At 44.0% G+C, this 22,848-nt stretch overlaps 1 protein-coding gene across 2 annotated transcripts in view; it reads right to left on the bottom strand.

Moving 5' to 3' along the window:
* Positions 1-22,848, bottom strand: part of HDAC1 (histone deacetylase 1) — a 44,097-nt gene that overhangs the window by 1,057 nt on the left and 20,192 nt on the right. For both annotated transcript variants that reach the window (XM_060089389.1, XM_060089390.1), the window contains exons 3-12: positions 16,928-17,045; positions 7,037-7,111; positions 5,042-5,180; positions 4,439-4,580; positions 3,245-3,337; positions 1,935-2,043; positions 1,713-1,853; positions 1,055-1,163; positions 830-960; positions 423-575 (exon numbers count right to left, since the gene is read on the bottom strand). In XM_060089389.1, the coding sequence (XP_059945372.1) occupies positions 423-575; positions 830-960; positions 1,055-1,163; positions 1,713-1,853; positions 1,935-2,043; positions 3,245-3,337; positions 4,439-4,580; positions 5,042-5,180; positions 7,037-7,111; positions 16,928-17,045 (1,210 nt within the window). The remainder of the gene's footprint in view (positions 1-422; positions 576-829; positions 961-1,054; positions 1,164-1,712; positions 1,854-1,934; positions 2,044-3,244; positions 3,338-4,438; positions 4,581-5,041; positions 5,181-7,036; positions 7,112-16,927; positions 17,046-22,848) is intronic.

Here is a 22,848-nt window from a genome sequence, read left to right as displayed (position 1 = left end):
AGAAAAGCCCATCCCAGGCCCTCCCAGCTAGCCCTGCAGAGGACAAACAGGTTGGACCGGTTTCCCAGCCTGCTAGAGCCTGAACCCGGTGGGTGGAGGCAGCCCCCTGGGAAACGGGTGAAGCACTGAGAAAAGGGCTTGGGTGGTATGTGAGAGCCATGCTCCTGACCACGGGGAGCCCAGGCATGTCCCTGGCTCTGGAGCCTGGCAGGGCTCAATCAGCCAGTGAAGATGACGAATTGAGTTTCATTCTTTTGTGGGCCCTGCCACTTCTGGGAACCAGTGAAAGGCCCAAGTAGCTAAGGAAGAGCCCTAAGGAGCTGGCAGGGCCTGAGTCAGCTCCCTCCTCCCAGTGCCCTACATAAATTCCTCCTCCAGGGCCTGGGGCTCAAGATCCAAGTCCTGGCCCAACCCAAACCCACCTTTCTTCTCTTCTGGGTCTTTCTCTTTCTCATCTTCTGTTTTGACTCTCTTGGCTTTTTTGAAGTTGGAAGAGTTCTTGCGACCGCCTTCTCCCTCCTCGTCAGAGTCGGAGAACTCTTCCTCACAGGCAATTCGTTTGTCCGAGGAACAGACTGGGAGGTAATGGAAAATATGGGTGGGAGAGCAGATTCTTTATCTCAGGGTCTGTCCAGCGCTTTCTTGCATGTTCCCCCAAAAGACACCAAGGGAAGGGGACCTGGACTCTCTAAATTATCCCTACAGGCACAGGTACTTGGGTTTCTCAACAGGTGGACAGCTTGGGGAGAATGTGGAGCCAGGAACAGTGGAGAGAAGTCAGAACTGCCTGCAGAGTGGGAAGGTAGAGGCCCCTGGGTCTGGGTCTTACTTGAAATGCGCTTGTCAGGGTCTTCTTCATCCTCATCGCCACTCTCCTCTGGAATGGCATCCTCAGGAATGGCCTGCATTTGGACCCCAGGCGCATGGGGCAGCATTCTCAGGTTCTCAAACAGTCGCTGTCTATGGCCAATGGTAGAGAGGTGGCTGGGCTCTGGTGAGGGACCAACCAGAGCCTGGAATGTTCAATTAGGGGTGTGGGGGAGGATATACTCACTTGATCTTTTCCAGGTACTCATTAGTGTTCTGGTTAGTCATATTGGAAGGACTGATGTGAAGTTTGAAATCTGGTCCAAAGTATTCGAAGTAGTCGTTGTATGGAAGCTCTAATTGGGGCAGAGGGTGAGAGAGTTAAGAGACCTGGCCACCATGGGACCCTGAGAAAAGCATCTGTAGGTTTATCTGGACCTGTGAACCCAGCTATCAAACAGAGAAGCATGCCTCCAAGATAGGGTGAGGCTTGGGTAGCTATAGGATTTCAATTTTTTTTAAAGCCACTCTCCAGTGTCCACACCAGTGGTGTGTTTGTGTGCATTCGCACGTGTGTGTGTGTGTGGAGCAGGCTGAAGCCCCTGGTTTAGAAAAATTTAGGCAATATTCATTGCGAGCACTCCCTCACTCACTACCCCAGTTACCCTACAGAGTATGAATTCCAAAGCTATAGATAAGCACTGATAATTTTGTCCAGACCAGCAGCTGAGGGACACGGGACAGGGTCAACTAAAGGACTCAGAAAAAACTGACAGCTACGGTCTGAAAACCACAAGAGGATAGCAGGAGAATTAGAGTCTGAAGAGGAGAGGTTGTAGAGCCAATGGGAAAGGGGCACGTGAGCTCCTGCGCTGCCCAGCCCAATCTGGCCCTGCAGCTATTACCATTAGGGATCTCCGTGTCCAGGGCCACAGCTGTTTCGTATGTCCAGCACCGGGCAACATTACGAATGGTGTAGCCACCTCCTCCCAGCATCAGCATAGGCAGGTTGAAGCTCTTCACAAATTCCACACACTTGGCGTGCCCTTTGGTGGGAGAAGGTGTGCCAAGTTACAGGAGCACCCAGCAGGACCCTGCCCTCCCGTCTCTATGCTACCTGGTCTCACCTTTGATGGTCAAATTGAAGCAACCTAACCGATCACCAGACAAGGAGTCAGAGCCACACTGTAAGACGACTGCACTGGGCTGGAACATCTCCATTACTTTGGACATGACCTGAAAGGACACAACCTGGTCACTACCAGCCTCAAGAAAAACTATTTGAGGTTCAGGCTGGAAAGTGTGGGTGCAGCACTTTCTTCGGTTCCTTATCACTCACTCCTACCTTTCCACTCTCCCTCAGGCTGAGCGGTAGAGAAAAGGGAGTACCAGCCTGGGCTTCTCATTTCCCCAATTTGTTCAGTTTTCCTATTTGAGAGGATCTCCAAGAGCCTTCTAGCTCTAATAAGGAGCCTAAAACAACCTCCTTATCAATTCCCTAGATCTTTCCCTTCTTTCGCTGCTCCAAGAAGCCCTTCTGATGCAGCCCTTAGCTGCATCTGCTCTACGCATTTGGTTCTACAGACTTTGAGCCTTATACTGTGAGGCACTTCACTTTTGTTTATCTCATTCTCACAACTAGATTCTAATGTAACTGAGGACAGAGACCATAACTTAGGCTTTTCTGTTGCCCTTACTACAAGGTACATAGTAGGCACCTGGTGTTTGCTGAACGACTACCTAACCTAACCTAACTAGGTTACTACTCTAGTAATGGTTCCTTGTTGCTTACAGGTGAAGATTTAACTCCTCAGCGTGGCCTTCAAGGCTCCCTCTGAAATACTGACCCCGACAGACATTTCCCACCACATCCTTCAACATTCCTCCCCCACATCATACTGGCCTACATACTACGTATCGGCACCTCTATGCTTCTGCTGGTGCTGTTCCCTCTGCTGAATGCCACCCCTCCCCTCCAGCCCCCGCCTCCTTCACATGGGTAACTCCTCATTTCTCAAAGTCCAGCTCAAATGTCACTACCTCTGTGAAATCATCTCTGACTACCCTTTCCCCAGCCCAGGCAGCAGTTTCTCTCGCTCCTCTGTTCATCCCTCAAAAACAGCACTGACCACATGCTGTCGGGGATGTGCTTGCCTCCCACACCACAGACTGTGAGGTCTTCAAGGGCATGGATCACGTCTTAGCTATTCTTGTAGCCAGCGGAAGGCCTGACCCACAGAAGGCATCAGTAAATATCTGGATGAATTTTGTTCCCCTAACTGGCCATACAGCATGCAATCCAGGGTTCAAACACATCTCATTTCCAGCCAGCCTCTCAGTGGGGAGAGATCCCGAAGTACACTGGAAGTGCTTTGCTACCCCTCCCTTAGATCAATCCTGTTTATAGCCCAGTGGTAGATAAGCCTAAGCCACTTACCGGCTTGAAAATGGCCTCATAGGACTCGTCATCAATCCCATCTCGGAGCGGGTAGTTGACAGCATAATACTTGCCTTTGCCAGCCCCAATATCCTAATCAAGAAGCACATTAAAGTAAAACTGAAAGATGATGAAGCTAGGAGGAAGTTCAAGGATGAGGGCTGGAAGGCTAAGGAAAGAAGCAGTGGTTCTAAGAGAGATAAGCTGGGCCCGTGAGGTGGGCCAGGGACAGAGCAGGTCAGCACCATTCCCCTCACTGGTGGAACAAGTCTAGCTCACGTCTCTGGACACACCACTGAGTCTGCACCCAGGCTGAGAATCATTTATGGGACCACAGACTGAATATCCTACCACACAGCATGAGACCTCTCCCTCTGGACTGGGTTAAAGGTGGCTGGGGGCTGGACCATAGAAATAACACCCACCCTACAACAACCGTTTCCTTTCCAGAGCGCTTTACTGCTCACTCCTCTACCCACCACTCTCCTCTCTACGGAGGTGTGGAAGGAAAGCAGAAACGGAAGAATTCTTCAAAATTGTAAAGGCTCAGTTATTGTAATGCTTGCCATAGCAAACCACTGAATTAGTGCCACTTTTTCACCCAGGGGCCACTGGCATGGCAAAATGGCTGGTTTCATTGCATTCATGCTCTCACAAAGCAGAACAGTTTAATGAATCAGCTTCCAGGGATTCTTATCCTGAGGTCCATGGATGGGCTTCAGCAGGAGGAGGTGTCTATTAACTATTTGATATCAAATGTAAAATTTCATGTACTTATGGGGAGAGAGTACGTAGCTTTCAGTCAGATGGTCAAAGGGGAGGGTAACCTAAAAATACTAAGAACCCTTGAGATGGTCCATAAAGGTCCCAATTCCTAGCCCATGGGAGAGAACCTGATGTTTCTAGCCTAAAATTCAAGCTGTCTGGGACATGTGAATAGTGTAATGCAACTCAGCTGTGGCCAGGAGGGAAGTGCAATAGTCAGGAGACCCCCATCCCTTCCAACCCTTTATGTACCATCATTCCCTTCCTCCAGAAGAAGAGAGGGAAAGAGACCATGGCAGGTGTCCCAGGCTGGGGTGTGGTATTCTGAATGGCAGAAGACGCAGGAAGTGGTTTTTGGTGACATGAGATAGGAGAGTTAAGAGCTGGCAGCTGAGGGTGAGCTGGTTGGCCCCTAAAGGGAGTTCTCACCCGTAGGTCCCCAGTTCCTGGGAAGTACTCTCCATATTTATGAAAGGACACAGTCATGACTCGGTCTGTGGTATAGAAGGCCTCTTCCACGCCATCGCCGTGGTGAATATCAATGTCAATATACAGCACCCTCTGGTGATACCTAGGATCAGAAGGGGGTCAGGGGGTTCTGGGGGGCTCTTTGGGAGTGGGACGCGCCAAGGGCGCCAGGTCCCAGCTTACCGGGCTGGCTGCCTCCCTCAGGTATCTCTAAGCACCAGAGACGTGGAAACTGGCTGAAGGAAGGTGGAAGAGCGGCAGGGTGTCTCCAGAGGCCTGACCAAGCCGATCAAGTCCGATCTTCCTACTCTACAGCCAGGGTCAACTCCAGCCACACAGGGACACTCTGGAGGCAGGATCTGAGCAGCGCCTGCCCCTGATCTTGCCGTGGGCTCAGATCAAATCAAGACCCCGTCAAGGAGAGGATGGCCAGAGACACTCACCGAACACATCCTAGCCAGCACACTGCTAGGAAAAGCAAACTAGGGAGGCAAGCCCGGGGGAGAGGGAAATGGGAACCTGGCCTAAGGTGCTCCTCCAAGAGACAAGGCCAGGAAGGCATACTTTAGCAGTTCCAGGATGGCCAAGACGATATCATTGACGTAACAGAAGCCAGATGCCTCGGACTTCTTTGCATGGTGTAGGCCCCCAGCCCAATTCACAGCGATGTCCGTCTGCTGCTTATTAAGTTTCACGGCACTTGCTGGACGTGGGAAGAAAGAACACAAGCCTGTTATCAAGCCACTCTCTCCCTTTCCCCCAAGAAGCCAAGGGAACCCAGTGAGAGGTAGGACCTGCCTATTCAATAGCTGTATTGTACAATTCACAAGCCAGTCCTCTCCCCCTACCCTATTCCAACAGGAATAAACACGATATTGGCTACTCTAAAAAAACTGTTTTCCAAACTGAAGGTAGTAACTCACTAGTAGGCCTTAAAATTGGTTTAGTGGGTTATGATTAGTATATATATTTTTAAATGAGACAGACTAGAATAAAAATATCAGAATAACAGTAAAGGTAACCACTGTTTTGTGAAACTGGCTTCAGAGTGAGAGAGGGTGTTGTGCACGTGCATGCATAACCTGGATTGCAAGTGTAAATACTTCTAAATGTGGTTCATGGTCAAAACATTTTGAAGATATCAAAGGTAGTAGAGGCTTAAAGTACAAAAAGGTCCAAGAAGAAGTGAGAGAGAAATACACACCATGTGTGCAAGTGCCTTCGTGGCAATATAACTTTAATAGCAATAAAAACATAGAGGGAATTCCCTGGCGGTCCAGTGGTTAGGACTCCATGCTTCCACTGCCGGGGACCGGGGTTCAATCCCTGGTCAGGAAACTAGGATCCCCTAAGCCGCATGGAGTGGCCAAAAATAAATAAATTAAAAAATTAAATAAATAAAAAGATTTACTCAGTAAAAAATGTAAGCACAAAACTATACATATATATGACACATTTTTGGTAAAATACATATATATATATGTTATGTCGAGATATATGCACACAGAAAAAAGCATGGATGTACAAACACCAAAATGGTAACGATAGTTATCTGTGGACAGTGTGATTGTGGTCAATTTTTTTCCCTGTGTACTTCTTTGTTTTCTGAGATTATATTAGGAGGTGGTAGTGAGGGGGGAGGAGAAAAAACAATGATCATAGAAAAATAAACATTTGTTAAGAAAGGGTAGAGTGGGACTTCCCTGGTGGTCCAGTGGGTAAGACTCCGCACTCCCAATGCAGGGGGCCCAGGTTCGATCCCCTGTTGGGGAACTAGATCTTGCATGCATGCCGTAACTAAAGATCCCGCACGCTGCAACTAAAACCCAGTGCAGCCAAAATTAATTAATTAAAAAAAAAAAAAACCCAAAAAACTTCCTATATTTTAAAAGAAAAAAAAAAAAAAGAGGGCTTCCCTGGTGGCGCAGTGGTTGAGAGTCCGCCTGCCGGTGCAGGGGACACGGGTTCGTGCCCCGATCCCGGAGGATCCCACATGCCGTGGAGCGGCTGGGCCCGCGAGCCATGGCCGCGGAGCCTGTGTGTCCGGAGCCTGTGCTCCGCAATGGGAGAGGCCACAGCAGTGAGAGGCCCGCGTACAGCAAAAAAAAAAAAAAAAAAAAGAAAGTGTAGAGTGATCCTGGAGGTAATCTAGACATTACTAATGGAAGTGGGAGATGTGTGGGGAGTATTTCTGACCTCTAAAGGTAATTACCATGCTCTTTTGTAAGACACAGATGATGACACTTCCCATTTTTATAGCACTGTGCAGTTCACAAGTTACTTTTATGTACAGCATCTCAACAAGCCCATGAGGTCTGCAGAGAGTTCCTGTATATAGGATGTCTTGGTAGGAGAGGACAGCCAAGGACACCTGTCTGTACCATGTCAGATTGAACCTGGGCTGGGACTAAACCAGAAGGACATTTTCAAGACCTAAGGTAAAAACTCACAGGACCATTTTACATGGTCACGGGTCAGTCTCACGGGGATAGTGGCCTAAAAGACAGACCTCACTAGTACAACCCAGCACAGCCTTTAGGAGGGATGTATATTCCTTACCCACAGAGCCACCAGTAGATAGCTGACAGAACTCAAAGAGGCCATCAAATACCGGACAGTCCTCACCAACGTTAACTTGAAAAAACATAGGAAAAGGTTAGTTTCCACAATTTCCTTTAGTTTTTGTTTACATATTTACGAGCTGATGGAAAAAATGCAGAATTTGGATTCAGAAGGCTTGGGTTCTTGTCCAGGCTCTACTACTTACTGGCTGTGTGACTGGGTCCAGTCATTTAACTTTCTTGAGCTTTGGTTCATTATCTATAACTAGCAATAATGACATCCACCTTACCCAATTATTGAGAAGATTGATAGAAATCGTATATGGGGAAGCATTTAGCAGGTAAATGCTTGGAAAATGTAGGTTCATGCCTGAGGGAGAAAAATATAGCCTCTTATTCCAGCCTGGGTTTGTTTCTGGACCTCACTCCAGCTGGCCCACAAGGAAGTGAAGAACAGAGACCTATACTGTCATCCACTGGATGCTTAACAACGTGCCGGACACTATGCTCAGTGCTTTAAGTACCTGGTGTCGTTTATCCTCACACACCTGAGGTAGGATTTGGTCCTATTTTATAAATGGAGAAACAGGCTCAAAGAGGTGAACTGTCAGTAAATGGCAGAGGCGGTATTCAAGGATTGGTCTGCCTGTCCTAAAAGCCTATGAAAATATACTCTGGCCTCTTCCCCAGTAATTTCACATACACAGTCTCATTTGATCCTAACAACCCCATAAAAGCGGGACGAGACAAATATCAACCCCACTGTGCAGAGGAACAAACAGATGTGGAGAAGTTAAGTGATTCGCCCAAGGTTATATAACCAGGCAGTCGTAGAACCAGAGTCCAGGTGTCTTGACTCCCACAGTCCAGTGCTCTTCTACTATACCAAGAGACAACTGGAGGAAAGTTATTTCAGGCCTAAGGGGTAAAAGTACAAACTAACACATAATGTGGAAACACATGCAAACAATAATGCAAATAAAATGAAAAAGACAGGAAGGGAAGCACACCTGAAGGCTGTAGACTCAGAGCTACAGAGGAACCTTATGGCTCCAAGTCTGCTCTCACAGAAAAGGAAACTGCTGAGACATCAATGATACACAGAAGTTAGAGGCAGGGGTGGGGGCTAAATCCTTGTTCTCTTGTCCCAGCCTTCCCATTGCATGCACTATTATCAACAGGGGTTCCCAAAGTAGAGCAAGGAGTAGGAGCCCTAGGATGAGGAGGGTAGGAGAGCCCAACTTAGACTGTGGTGACCTCGTGAGACACAGCTGAAGCTCAAGGTTTGCAATAACCACAAGAGTTACCACCTCTGGCACTGCCCTAAATTTGGAGGGTGCTCTGATCTGGTGCCCTGCCAAGCACAGTGCTCCGAGGAAGGGTGGTGTGTGTGTGGGAGTAAGCAGTAGGTGGCTCTCTCCCCCACTTCCCAGGTAAACACTGGGAGGCTGTGTCAATAAGAACTTTGGTCCCTGAGGCCAGTTTATTTATTTATCCATCGGCAATTGATTTCCCTCTCTGGCTGCTTCCTCCTTCAGTGGGTTTGGCCTGTCTGGGTTGACAAAGCTTTGCTTATACTCCTATTTGAGATGTGGAGCTCCCATGACAAGAAATTGGTGTTTTAGAAACGAGAAAAAATATATTCCTTCAGGCCCCAAACCAACATGTGGCTCAAATGGCCAGTCCATTATTCCCAGCTCAAGGGAGCTGCGTGATTACAGATGGAAAAGGGGTAAAATGGGAGAGCAGACCCTCACTTGGGACTAATCTGTGAGACTAGGGAGGACTTTTCTATGGGTTTTCCCTTTTCCCACTATAAATACTTCTCTCATTCGTAGGCTAGCTTTAGACTGATGGGGAGCAATACTGGGTGAGAGATGGGGGAGCAGACATAGGTCAAGAAGGCACTAAAAAGCATACTGCAGAAAGAGACACATGGGATTAAACACTAACTTCAGGATAGTGCTTACACCTTGGTGGTGGTGGGAATGGGGTGGAGAGGAGAGTAGAAGAGAAAGGGCATGTGATCAAAGAGAGGTGCCCGGGGGGCTTCAACTGTACTGGCAATGTTTTCTATCTTAGGCTGGTTGTCGGGACATGTTTGATCATTGTATTATTTTTTATATTTTTTTGTGTGTGTCTGAAATATTTTATGTGCAACATATTTTAAAATAGTCCAGAATCAGGAAACCAGAGTTCCATTCTCCATTCTACCACTATCTTGCTGTGTGACCCTGAGAAAGTCATTTCACCTCCCTGGGTTTCAGTTTATACATCTACAAAATGGACAAGAATGCCTCCAAATTTTAGCAGCACAAGTCCCTTTTATCACGTTTCTACCATAAGCCTCATATTTTGATAGACTATCTGCCAAAAATAAAAATTGCATTTACTTATGTTCCCATTTTTTTTTTTTTTTTCGATACGCGGGCCTCTCACTGTTGTGGCCTCTCCCGTTGCGGAGCACAGGCTCCAGACGCGCAGGCTCAGCGGCCATGGCTCACAGGCCCAGCCGCTCCGCGGCATGTGGGATCTTCCCGGACCGGGCACGAACCCATGTCCCCTGCATCGCCAGGCGGACTCTCAACCACTGCGCCACCAGGGAAGCCCCCCATTTTTAATTATTAAAAATTATGTCAGAACTTCTGCTTAAGATTCTCAAAGTGACCATAAAGCATTTAAATTACATTCTAGCAAGAGCAAGGAAACCTGACTTAATTGGTCTTATCACAGGTATTAACTTCCTAGGTTAGGTGTTGGTAAATACTGAAAAAAGAGCTCAGCTCTTCATCCCTGTTATTGTCCCTGTAGACATCCCTGGTTATAAAGCACTGCACTAGTGACATCTCTCTGAATCAAGTCAGTAAGGTGCCTTGAAGTCCTTAGAGAACCTCATCTTTTTTTTTAATTTTTAAATTTAATTTTATTATTTTATGCAGCAGGTTCTTATCAGTTATCTATTTTATACATATTAGCGTATATATGCCAATCCCAATCTCCCAATTCATCCCACCACCACCACTCCCCCATGCCACTTTCCCCCCTTGGTGTCCATACATTTGTTCTCTACATCTGTATCTCTATTTCTGCCCTGCAAACCAGTTCATCTGTACCATTTTTCTAGGTTCCACATATATGCGTTAATATACGATACTTGTTTTTCTTTCTGACTTACTTCCCTCTGTATGACAGTCTCTAGATCCATCCACATCTCTACAAATGGCCCAATTTCGTTCCTTTTTATGGCTGAGTAATATTCCATTGTATATATGTACCACATCTTCTTTATCCATTTGTCTGTCAATGGGCATTTAGGTTGCTTCCATGACCTGGCTATTGCAAATAGTTCTGCAATGAACATTGGGGTGCATTGGTGTCTTTTTGAATTATGGCTTTCTCTGGGTATACGCCCAGTAGTGGGATCGCTGGGCCATCTGGTAATTCTACTTTTAGTTTTTTAAGGAACCTCCATACTGGTCTCCATAGTGGCTGTATCAATTTACATTCCCACCAACAGTGCAAGAAGGTTCCCTTTTCTCCACACCCTCTCCAGCATTTGCTGTTTGTAGATTTTCTGATGATGCCCATTCTAACTGGTGTGAGGTGATACCTCATTGTAGTTTTTATTTGCATTTCTCTAATAATTAGTGATGCTGAGCAGCTTTTCATGTGCTTCTTCTCTCTTCTTTGGGGAAGTGTCTACTTAGGTCTTCTGGCCATTTTTTGATTGAGTTGTCTGTTTTTTTAATATTGAGCTGCATGAGCTGTTTGTATATTTTGGAGATTAATCCTTTGTCCTTTGATTTGTTTGCAAATATTTTCTCCCATTCTGAGGGCTGTCTTTTCGTCTTGTTTATAGTTTCCTTTGCTGTGCAAAAGCTTTTAAGTTTCATTAGGTCCCATTTGTTTATTTTTGTTTTTATTTCCATTTCTCTAGGAGGTGGGTCAAAAAAGATCTCACTGTGATTTATGTCAAAGAGTGTTCTTCCTATGTTTTCCTCTAAGAGTTTTATAGTGTTCAGTCTTACATTTAGGTCTCTAATCCATTATGAGTTTATTTTTGCGTATGGTGTTAGGCAGTGTTCTAGTTTCATTCTTTTACATGTAGCTGTCCAGTTTTCCCAGCACCACTTATTGAAGAGACTCTGTTTTCTCCATTGTATATCCTTGCCTCCTTTGCTATAGATTAGTTAACCATAGGTGTGTGGGTTTATCTCTGGGCTTTCTATACTGTTCCATTGATCTATATTTCTGTTCTTGTGCCAGTACCATATTATCTTGATTACTGTAGCTTTGCGGTATAGTCTGAAGTCAGGGAGTCTGATTCCTCCAGCTCCGTTTTTTTCCCTCAAGACTGCTTTGGCTATTCAGGGTCTTTTGTGGCTCCATACAAATTTTAAGATTTTATGTTCTAGTTCTGTAAAGAATGCTACTGGTAATTTGATAGGGATTGCATTGAATCTGTAGGTTGCTTTGGGTAGTATAGTCATCTTCACAATATTGATTCTTCCAATCCAAGAACATGGTATATCTCTCCATCTGTTTGTGTCATCTTTGATTTCTTTCATCAGTGTCTTACAGTTTTCTGCGTACAGGTCTTTTGTCTCCCTAGGAAGGTTTATTCCTAGGTATTTTATTCTTTTTGTTGTAGTGGTAAATGGGAGTGGTTCCTTAATTTCTCTTTCAGATTTTTCATCATGTAAAGGAATGCAAGGGATTTCTGTGCATTAATTTTGTATCCTGCAACTTTGCCAAATTCATTGATTAGCTCTAGTAGTTTTCTGGTGGCATGTTTAGGGTTCTCTATGTATAGTATCATGTCATCTGCAAACAGTGACAGTTTTACTTCTTCTTTTCCAATTTGTATTCCTTTTATTTCTATTTCTTCTCTGATTGTTGTGGCTAGGACTTCCAAAACTATGTTAAATAATAGTGGCGAGAGTGGACATCCTTGTCCTTTTCCTGATCTTAGAGGAAATGCTTTCAGTTTTTCACCATTGAGAATGATGTTTGCTGTGGGTTTGTCATATATGGCCTTTATTATGTTGAGGTAGGTTCCCTCTATGCCCACTTTCTGGAGAGTTTTTATCATAAATGGGTGTTGAATTTTTTCAAAAGCTTTTTCTGCATCTATTGAGATGATCATATGGTTTTTCTTCTTCAGTTTGTTAATATGATATATCACATTAATTGATTTGCATATATTGAAGAATCCTTGCATCCCTGGGATAAATCCCACTTGATCATGGTATATGATCCTTTTCATGTGTTGCTGGATTCTGTTTGCTTGCATTTTGTTGAGGATTTTGCATCTATATTCATCAGTGATATTGGCCTGTAGTTTTCTTTTTTGTGACATCTTTATCTGGTTTTGTTATGAGGATGATAGTGGCTTCATAGAATGAGTTTGAGAGTGTTCCTTTCTCTGCAGTTTTTTGGAAGAGTTTGAGAAGGATGGGTGTTAGCTCTTCTCTAAATGTTTGACAGAATTCACCTGTGAAGCCATCTGGTCCTGGACTTTTGTTTGTTGAAGATATATATATATATTTTAATATGTGGTTCTTTTGTGGGTTTTTTTCTCATTTATTTTTGGCTGCGTTGGGTCTTCGTTGTTGCATGCAGGCTTTCTCTAGTTGTGGTGAGCAGGGACTGTTCTTTGTTATGGTGCGCAGGTTTCTCATTGCAGTGGCTTCTCTTGTTGAGCAGCATGGGCTCTAGGCGCTCGGGCTTCATTGCTCCGCACCATGTGGGATCTTCCCAGACCAGGGCTCGAACCCGTGTCCCCTGCATTGGCAGGCAGATTCTTAACCACTGTGCCACCAGGGAAGCCCCTGTTGGAAGATTTTTAATCACAGTTTCAATTTTATTAGTTGTGATTGGTCTGTTCATATTTTCTATTTCTTCCTGGTTCAGTCTTGGAAGGTTATACCTTTCTAAGAATTTGTCCATTTCTTCCAGGTTGTCCATTTTATTGGCACAGAGCTGCTTGTAGTAGTCTCTTATGGTGCTTTGTATTTCTGTGGTGTCTGTTTAACTTCTTTTTCATTTCTAATATTATTGATTTGAGTCCTCTCCCTCTTTTTCTTGATGTGTCTGGCTAAAGGTTTATCAAGAGAGCCTCATCTTTTTTTTTTTTAACATCTTTATGGGAGTGTAATTGCTTTACAATGTTGTTAGTTTCTGCTTTAGAGCGAAGTGAATGAGCTATACATATACATGTATCCCCATATCTCCTCCCTCTTGCATCTCCCTCCCATCCTCCGTATCCCACCCCTCTAGGTGGTCACAAAGCACCGAGCTGATCTCCCTGTGCTATGCGGCTGCTTCACACTAGCTATCTATTTTACATTTGGTAGTGTATATATGTCAATGCCACTCTCTCACTTCGTCCCAGCTTACCCATCCCCTCCCCATGTCCTCAAGTCCATCTCTATGTCTGCTTCTTTATTCCTGTCCTGCCCCTAGAACCATTTTTTTTTTTAGATTCCATATATATGTGTTAGCGTACGGTATTTGTTTTTCTCTTTCTAACTTACTTCACTCTGTATGACAGAATCTAGGTCCACCCACCTCACTACAAATGACTCAATTTAGTTTCTTTTTATGGCTGAGTAATATTCCATTGTTTATATGTACCACATCTTCTTTGTCAATGGACACTTAGGTTGCTTCCATGTCCTGGCTATTGTAAATAGAGCTGCAATGAACATTGTGGTACATGACTCTTTTTGAATTATGGTTTTCTCAGGGTATATGCCCAGTAGTGGGATTGCTGGGTCGTATGGTAGTTCTATTTTTAGTTTTTGAAGGAACCTCCATACTGTGCTCCATAGTGGCTGTATCAATTTACATTCCCACCAACAGTGCAAGAGGGTTCCCTTTTCTCCACACCCTCTCCAGCATTTATTGTTTGTAGATTTTTTGATGGTGGCCATTCTGACTGGTGTGAGGTGATACCTCATTGTAGTTCTGATTTGCATTTCTCTAATAATTAGTGATGTTGAGCATCCTTTCATGTGTTTGTTGGCAATCTGTATATCTTCTTTGCAGAAATGTCTATTTAGGTCTTCTGCCCATTTTTGGATTGGGTTGTTTGTTTTTTTGATATTGAGCTGCTTGTAAATTTTGGAGATTAATCCTTTGTCAGTTGTTTCATTTGTAAATATTTTCTCCCACTCTGAGGGTTGTCTTTTCGTCTTGATTATAGTTTCCTTTGCTTTGCAAAAGCTTTTACGTTTCATTAGGTCCCATTTGTTTATTTTTGTTTTTATTTCCATTTCTCTAGGAGGTGGGTCAAAAAGTGTCTTGCAAAAAAAAAAAGTATCTTGCTGTGATTTATGTCATAGAGTGTTCTGCCTATGTTTTCTTCTAAGAGTTTTATAGTGTCTGGCCTTACATTTAGGTCTTTAATCCATTTTGAGTTTATTTTTGTGTATGGTTCTAATTTCATTCTTTTACATGTACCTGTCCAGTTTCCCCAGCACCACTTAATGAAGAGGCTGTCTTTTCTCCATTGTATATTCTTGCCTCCTTTATTAAAAACAAGGTGACCGGGCTTCCCTGGTGGCGCAGTGGTTGAAAGTCCACCTGCCGATGCAGGGGACGCGGGTTCGTGCCCCGGTCCGGGAAGATCCCACATGTCGCGAAGCAGCTGGGCCCGTGAGCCATGGCCACTGAGCCTGCGCGTCTGGAGCCTGTGCTCCATGATAGGAGAGGCCGCAACAGTGAGAAGCCCGCGTACCGCCAAAAAACAAAAACAAAACGGTGACCATATGTGTGTAGGTTTATCTCTGGGCTTTCTATCCTGTTCCATTCATCTATATTTCTGTTTTTTGTGCCAGTACCATACTGTCTTGATTACTGTAGCTTTGTAGTATAGTCTGAAGTCCAGGAGCCTGATTCCTCTAGCTCCATTTTTCTTTCTCAGAATTGCTTTGGCTATTCAGGGTCTTTTGTGTTTCCATACAAAGTGTGCAATTTTTTTTTCTAGTTCTGTGAAAAATGCCATTGGTAGTCTGATAGGGATTGCATTGAATCTGTAGAGAGCCTCGTCCTTTTTACCCCCACCTTCAATGACAAAAAATCTCAGACCTCATTTTTCAATGCACAACTTTAGAATGCTGGTTTCAGGAAAACTGGAGCAAACTGGGAGCCAGAACCAAACTTGCACACTCCTGAGGGCCTAATACGTTGTCTGCCTTGACAGATTTGAAAATAAAAGCAATAAGTTATAACAGCAAAATCTACTACTCACTGAAAGTCAGTGCTTTAAGTACATTATCTTGGGCTTCCCTGGTGGCGCAGTGGTTAAGAATCCGCCTGCCAATGCAGAGGACACATGTTCGAGCCCTGGTCCAGGAAGATCCCACATGCCGCGGAGCAACTAAGCCCGTTCACCACAACTACTGAGCCTGCGCTCTAGAGCCCGTGCGCCACAACTACTAAGCCCGCGTGCCACAACTACTGAAGCCCATACTCCTAGAGCCCATGCTCGGCAATAAAAGAAGCCACCACCACGAGAAGCCTGCACACCACAACGAAGAGTAGCCCCCGCTCACCACAACTAGAGAAAGCCCTCATGCAGCAATGAAGACCAAACACAACCAAAAATAAATAAATAAATGAAATTTAATAAATAAATAAATACATTATCTTACTCATCCCCCCAAACTCCATTATGAAACAGGCACTACTGTCTTCCTTTTAAAGAAGGTAAAACAAGGCTCAGAAAGGCTAGGGGACATACTCAAGAACACAGAGCTAAGTGGCAGAGCTATGGGATTCAAACCAAGACATCAAAGCTCATTCTCTTGCTTTAATACCAAGCTGCTTCTCTAATAAGAGCAGTCTCTACTGAGAGTGGAGCCTGATCGCTAGCCTAAATAAGTTATGGAACGGCCCTAAAGCCATCTAAAGCAAAGGAATGAATCTGTCTCACCTGGGAAGGAAGTAAGACCCTGTCAATTCAGACAGTAAATACCTCACTTAGATGGGGAAGCAGCTCCTGGAGTTGTGGGTGGCAAAGAAGCTTAATGCTTCAAAAAAGGTCTCTGTGGTTCTCTAATCATTACCAGCACACAATTATTGTACCAAATCAAGTTCTGCCTTGGGAATCAGACTACCTTGTGGCCAGTAGCAACAAAAAAGTGCCACAGATTTCCTGGTATTTCAAAATAAGCTGTCATAAACTATTCAAAACTTCTTCTAGACAATACTGTTACATTGTTTTATTATGAGATCTTAGGTACTAAGGAATAATTTCTAAAATAACACAAGTGAGAAATCAGGATGATAGTTTCTTCCCAAATTTGAACATAATTTTTCCACACAGCTAAAACAATCCCCGTAATTCCTATAAGCTGAGTGTGGCTTCTGAGATGTGACCTGTTCTGAGTTTCAAGTCCCAAGGGGCAGGGGCAGAATCACCTTAACTCAAAGATTACATCACCTAGAGTCTAAGTGGCTGCTAAGTTCTTAACTAATACTCACATAGTGAGAGCAGCTACAGTTGCATGGGATGACATCCAGTCCATTTTACAAAAGAAAAATCTGAGGGGAAGTGACTTGCCCCAGTCAGTTAAGAGTCAGTGCTGGGACCTATATCGCCTGTCTCCCCCACCCAGGTCAGTGCTTTTTGCATTACAACAATTACAGTTTGGGGGGGATAATGTTGTGAACCTAACTGGACAAAGTTCAATCTATTCCTTACAATCAGGAAACAAAGAAAACCAGTGTTGAGACAAAAGAAACACTTTGGTACCCTCAGGAAGCAGGGGAAATCAGGTGTCAGCTGAATGGGGGATACAAGGGAAGGTAGGGTGAGTCTCTCCAACTTGAAGGGAGATCCAACTGGGGGCTTGACAGTAGGAAGGGAAAAGAATGGACTTACATCTCTGCATCTGCTTGCTGTACTCAGACATGTTATCTGGGCGGATGGAGCGCAAGAATTTAATGTAGTCATCACTGTGGTACTTGGTCATCTCCTCAGCATTGGCTTTGTGAGGGCGCTAGAGGGCAGAGGGGAGAAAAGAGCATGTTATTCTTGACTACTGCCAGTCTTCACTCAGCACTGAGCTAGGTGCTGTACAGAATAAAAAGAAATGACTGATTAGATTCAGGCCTCAAGAAACTCACAATCTAGTTAAGCAAATAAGATTATCAAAAGAGATTCCGTATCTCAAGACCTAGATGGCAACTCAAGCTCTGTTGCCTAGGCAAGTCTATCTTTTTTCCATTTTTTAATTTAAAAAATTGTTTTAAGTATTTAATTGTGGTGGCAAGTCTATCTCTTGAGCCTCAATTTCCTCATTTACCAAATAGGTATAACAACATCTACTTCACAGGGAAGTTGTGAGAATTGGATGAGACTGTTAAATCTCTTTGTAAATTGTTTTACAAATCACTTTCTTTTTAATATTAAATATAACAATATATAATTATGGGCCAAATGGCTCTAAGAGTTCAAGAAGAAGGGGTGACTAGTAATAACTGAAATAGATGGGAAATCCTTTATGAATCATCACCACACCAACAATTCTGATCACATCCTCCCCATAAAAACTTCCTTGACATAGTAATTTCCAGGTTATCCCAACATTCTGATTCAGCCTGTCCTCTTTTTAAAAATTCTCTTCCTCTCCTGCCTTAAAGGTGGGTCTCCTTCAAAGACAACCCTCTTCTTTTCTAATAACCAATACTTTTATAGTTTATAAAGCATTTTCAATACTGTTAACATTATTTATTTACTCTGTGCCAGTCACTGTTTTAGGCACAACCTTTTAAAGTTCATACTATTATTATCTTCACTTTGCAGTAAGGAAACTACAGCAGAGAGGGGTTAAACATCATTTGCCCAAGGTTACATGGCTAGTAAGCCAGCATAAGAACTCAAAAGGTCTGGCTCCAGGGACTATTTGACTCTCATTTAATCCTCACTTAATATAACGAGAAATACTGAGATTGAAAGACAGATACTGTTTTATTAAAAAACACCCATAGAGGGCTTCCCTGGTGGTGCAGTGGTTAAGAATCCGCCTGCCAATGCAGGGGACACAGGTTTGAGCCCTGGTCCGGGAAGATCCCACATGCCAAGGAGCAACTAAGCCCGTGCACCACAACTATTGAGCCTGCGAGCCACAACTACTGAAGTCCGCGTACCTAGAGCCCATGCTCTGCAACAAGGGAAGCCACCACAATGAGAAGCCCACGCACAGCAACAAAGAGTAGGCCCTGCTTGCCGCAACTAGAGAAAGCCCATGCGCAGCAATGAAGACCCGACGCAGACAAAAATAAATAAATAGGGCTTCCCTGGTGGCGCAGTGTTTGAGAGTCCGCCTGCCGATGCAGGGGACACGGGTTCGTGCCCTGGTCCGGGAAGATCCCACATGCCATGGAGCGGCTGGGCCCAAGAGCCATGGCCGCTGAGCCTGTGCGTCCAGAGCCTGTGCTCCTCAACGGGAGAGGCCGCAGCAGTGAGAGGCCCACGTACCGCAAAAATAAATAAATAAAATTTATAAAAAACAAAAACAAAAACACCCATAGTGAAAGAAGCAAGTAGTGGTTCCAATAGTAAGTTGTTTTCACTATACGAAGCCCTTTATCCTCTTGGCAATGTCGTCAAAGCTCTACTTTGACTACTCCCTTCTAGATAGGTGACTGCCCAGACTTTCACTCCATCTTGATGTTCTGAGCTTAAGATTCACAATTCCAACAGCTTCTCAGCCAGCTCCACTCACGAATCCTAGAGGCACTTCAAATTCAACTGGACGTTACAACTTGTTGAGAGCCTAGAGGCATTCAAATTTAACTTTACTTCCAGAGCTTCTCTTATGCTATTTTTGTTAATGATACAAACATCCACTCTAACTGAAGACATAAGTGTCTTCTTTAACTCTGCCCTTGCTTGCCTTCCATTTCAGTCCATTGCCAATCCCTTTCATTATACCTCCATAATCTTGACTGTATCCACTACCTTATTTCTCCTATGCTCCTCTTTCCCAGGTTTCCTATTCTCCCCACCATCCACTCTGCTGCTCAAGACAGAAGTCAGAGCATCACCCTTGATTCCTCTTTCCTCATCTACTACATTCAACTTCTCTTGAAACTACTGCCAACGTATCTGTCAAACCTGTCCACTTCCATCCCCAGGCCACACATTTTTGGCTTGGATTGTGACAACAATCTCCTAACTGGTATGCCACCCTCAATCTTAACAATCGCGAATCTATTCTCAATCCTACAGCCAGAGTAATCTGTCTAAAATTCAAACTGAATCATGTCACTCCCCTCTAAATACCCTTCAGTGGCTTCATTACTCAAAAGATCAAGCCCAAACTCTTTAGCCTGGCTTGAAAAACCAAAATAATTGGGTCTCTGCTCACCTCTCTAGAATCCCTCTAAATATTCTATGCTCTAGCCTAGGGAACACCAAATTCAAAGCACTTATAAGGGCCAGGCAGTTTAGCTAACTTGATGCTTAAAACAAACAAAAAACTAATGAGCAGAGGACAAGCTTTTACACAGCTCTAGCTGATTGCTGCCATGAAAGAATTTGGGCCCAACTGCCAGAGTCTTTCAGGTTAAATTTCATTTTTTTCAAAGGTTGGATACTAACATAAAGTTCTTAAAAATACTTTGTGGGTTAGGGGATTGGTTCAAGATGGTGGAGTAGAAGGACACACGCTTACTCCCTCTTGCAAGAGCATTGGAATCACAACTAACTGCTGAACAATCATTGACAGGAAGACACTAGAACTCAGCAAAAAGATACCCCACATCCAAAGACAAAGCCACAATGAGATGGTAGGAGGGGCGCAATCACAATAAAATCAAATCCCATAACTCGTGGGTGGGTGACTCACAAACTGGAGAACACTTATACCACAGAAGTCCACCCACTGGAGTAAAGGTTCTGAGCGCCACGTCAGGCTTCCCAACCTGGGGGTCTAGCAACGGGAGGAGGAATTCCTAGAGAATCAGACTTTGAAGGCTAGCGGGATTTGACTGCAGGACTTCCATAGGACTGGGGGAAACAGAGACTCCACTCTTGGAGGGCGCACAGAAAGTAGTATGTGCATCAGGACCCAGGAGAAGGAGCAGTGACCCCACAGGAGACTGAACCAGACCTACCTGCTAGTGTTGGAGGGTCTCCTGCAGAGGCGAGGGGTGGCTGTGGTTGACCACGGGGACAAGGACACTGGCAGTAGTAGCTCTGGGAGGTACTACTTGGGGTGAGACCTCCCAGAGCCCGCCATTAGTCCCACCAAAGAGCCAGGTAGGCTCCACAGTGTTGGGTCGCCTCAGGCCAAACAACCAACAGGGAGGGAACCCAGCCCCACCCATCAGCAGACAAGCAGATTGAAGTTTTACTGAGCCCTGCCCACCAGAGCAATACCTAGCTCTACCCACCACCAGTCCCTCCCATCAGGAAACTTGCACAAGCCTCTTGGATAGCCTCATCCACCAGAGGGCAGACAGCAGAAGCAATAAGAACTACAATTCTGCAGCCTGTGGAAGGAAAACCATATTCACAGAAAGATAGACAAAATGAAAAGGCAGAGGACTTTGTACCAGATAAAGGAACAAGATAAAACCCCAGAAAAACAACTAAATGAAGTAGAGATAGGCAACCTTCCAGAAAAAGAATTCAGAATAAGGATAGTGAAGATGATCCAGCACCTCGGAAAAAGAATGGAGGCAAAGATCGAGAAGGTGCAAGAAATGTTTAACAAAGACCTAGAAGAATTAAAGAACAAACAAACAGAGATGAACAATACAATAACTGAAATGAAAAATACACTAGAAGGAATCAATAGCAGAATAACTGAGGCAGAAGAATGGATAAATGACCTGAAAGACAGAATGGTGGAATTCACTGCTGCAGAACAGAATAAAGAAAAAGGAATGAAAAGAAATGAAGACAGCCTAAGAGACCTCTGGGACAACATTAAATGCAACAACATTTGCATTTTAGGGGCCCTAAAAGGAGAAGAGAGAGGGAAAGGACCCAAGAAAATATCTGAGGAGATTATAGTAGAAAACTTCCTTAACATGGGAAAGGAAATAGCCACCGAAGTCCAGGAAGCACAGGATAAGCCCAGGCAGGATAAACCCAAGGAGAAACATGCCGAAACACATAGTAATCAAATTGACAAAAATTAAAAACAAAGAAAAATTATTGAAAGCAGCAAAGAAAAAATGACAAATGACATACAAGGGAACTCCCATAAGGTTAACAGCTGATTTCTCAGCAGAAACTCTACAAGCCAGAAGGGAGGGGCAGGATATATTTAAAATGATGAAAAGGAAGAACCTACAACCAAGATTACCTGGATCTCATTCAGATTCGATGGAGAAATCAAAAACTTTACAGACAAGCAAAAGCTAAGAGAATTCAGCACCACCAAACCAGCTCTACAACAAATGCTAAAGGAAATTCTCTAAGTGGGAAACACAAGAGAAGAAAAGGGCCTACAAAAACAAACCCATAACAATTAAGAAAATGGTAAGAGGAAAATACATATCGATAATTACCTTAAACATACATGGATTAAATGCTCCAACCAAAAGAAACAGGCTCGCTGAATGGATACAAAAACAATACCCATATATATGCTGTCTACAAGAGACCCACTTCAGACCTAGAGACACATACAGACTGAAAGTAAGGGGATGGAAAAAGATATTCCATGCAAATGGAAACCAAAAGAAAGCTGGAGTAGCAATTCTCATATCAGACAAAATAGACTTTAAAATAAAGACTACTAGAAGAGACAAAGAAGGACACTACATAATGATCAAGGGATCGATCCAAGAAGATATAACAATTGTAAATATTTATGCACCCAACATAGGAGCACCTCAATACATAAGGCAAATACTAACAGCCATAAAAGGAGAAATCGAGGGCTTCCCTGGTGGGACAGTGGTTGAGAATCTGCCTGCCAATGCATGGGACACGGGTTCGAGCCCTGGTCTGGGAATATCCCACATGCCGGAGCAACTGGGCCTGTGAGCTACAGCTCCTGAGCCTGCACGTCTGGAGCCTGTGCTCCGCAACAAGAGAGGCCGCGATAGTGAGAGGCCCGCACACTGTGATGAAGAGTGGCCCCCGCTTGCCACAACTAGAGAATGCCCTCGCACAGAAACGAAGACCCAACACAGCCAAAAATAAATAAATAAATACATATTAAAAAAAAAAAAAAAAAAAAGGAGAAATCGACAGTAACACAATCATAGTAGGGGACTTTAACACCCCACTTTCACCAATGGACAGATCATCCAAAATGAAAATAAATAAGGAAACACAAGCTTTAAATGATACATTAAACAACATGGACTTAATTGATATTTATAGGACATTCCATCCAAAAACAACAGAATACACATTTTTCTCAAGTGCTCATGGAACATTCTCCAGGATAGATCATATCTTGGGTCACAAATCAAGCCTTGGTAAATTTAAGAAAATTGAAATTGTATCAAGTATCTTTTCTGACCACAGTGCTATGAGACTAGATATCAATTACAGGAAAAGAGCTGTAAAAAATACAAACACGTGGAGGCTAAACAATACACTACTTAATAACGAAGTGATCACTGCAGAAATCAAAAAGGAAATTTAAAAATACCTAGAAACAAATGACAATGGAGACACGACGACCCAAAACCTATGGGATGCAGCAAAAGCAGTTCTAAGAGGGAAGTTTATAGCAATACAATCCTACCTTAAGAAACAGGAAACATCTCGAATAAACAACCTAAACTTGCACCTAAAGCAATTAGAGAAAGAAGAACAAAAACATCCCAAAG

The sequence above is a fragment of the Mesoplodon densirostris genome, chromosome 2, assembly GCF_025265405.1.
Source record: "Mesoplodon densirostris isolate mMesDen1 chromosome 2, mMesDen1 primary haplotype, whole genome shotgun sequence".
Classification (NCBI taxonomy): Eukaryota; Metazoa; Chordata; class Mammalia; order Artiodactyla; family Ziphiidae; genus Mesoplodon; species Mesoplodon densirostris.
Note: the sequence above shows the minus strand (reverse complement) of the source record. Positions and strands in the feature narration are given on the sequence as shown.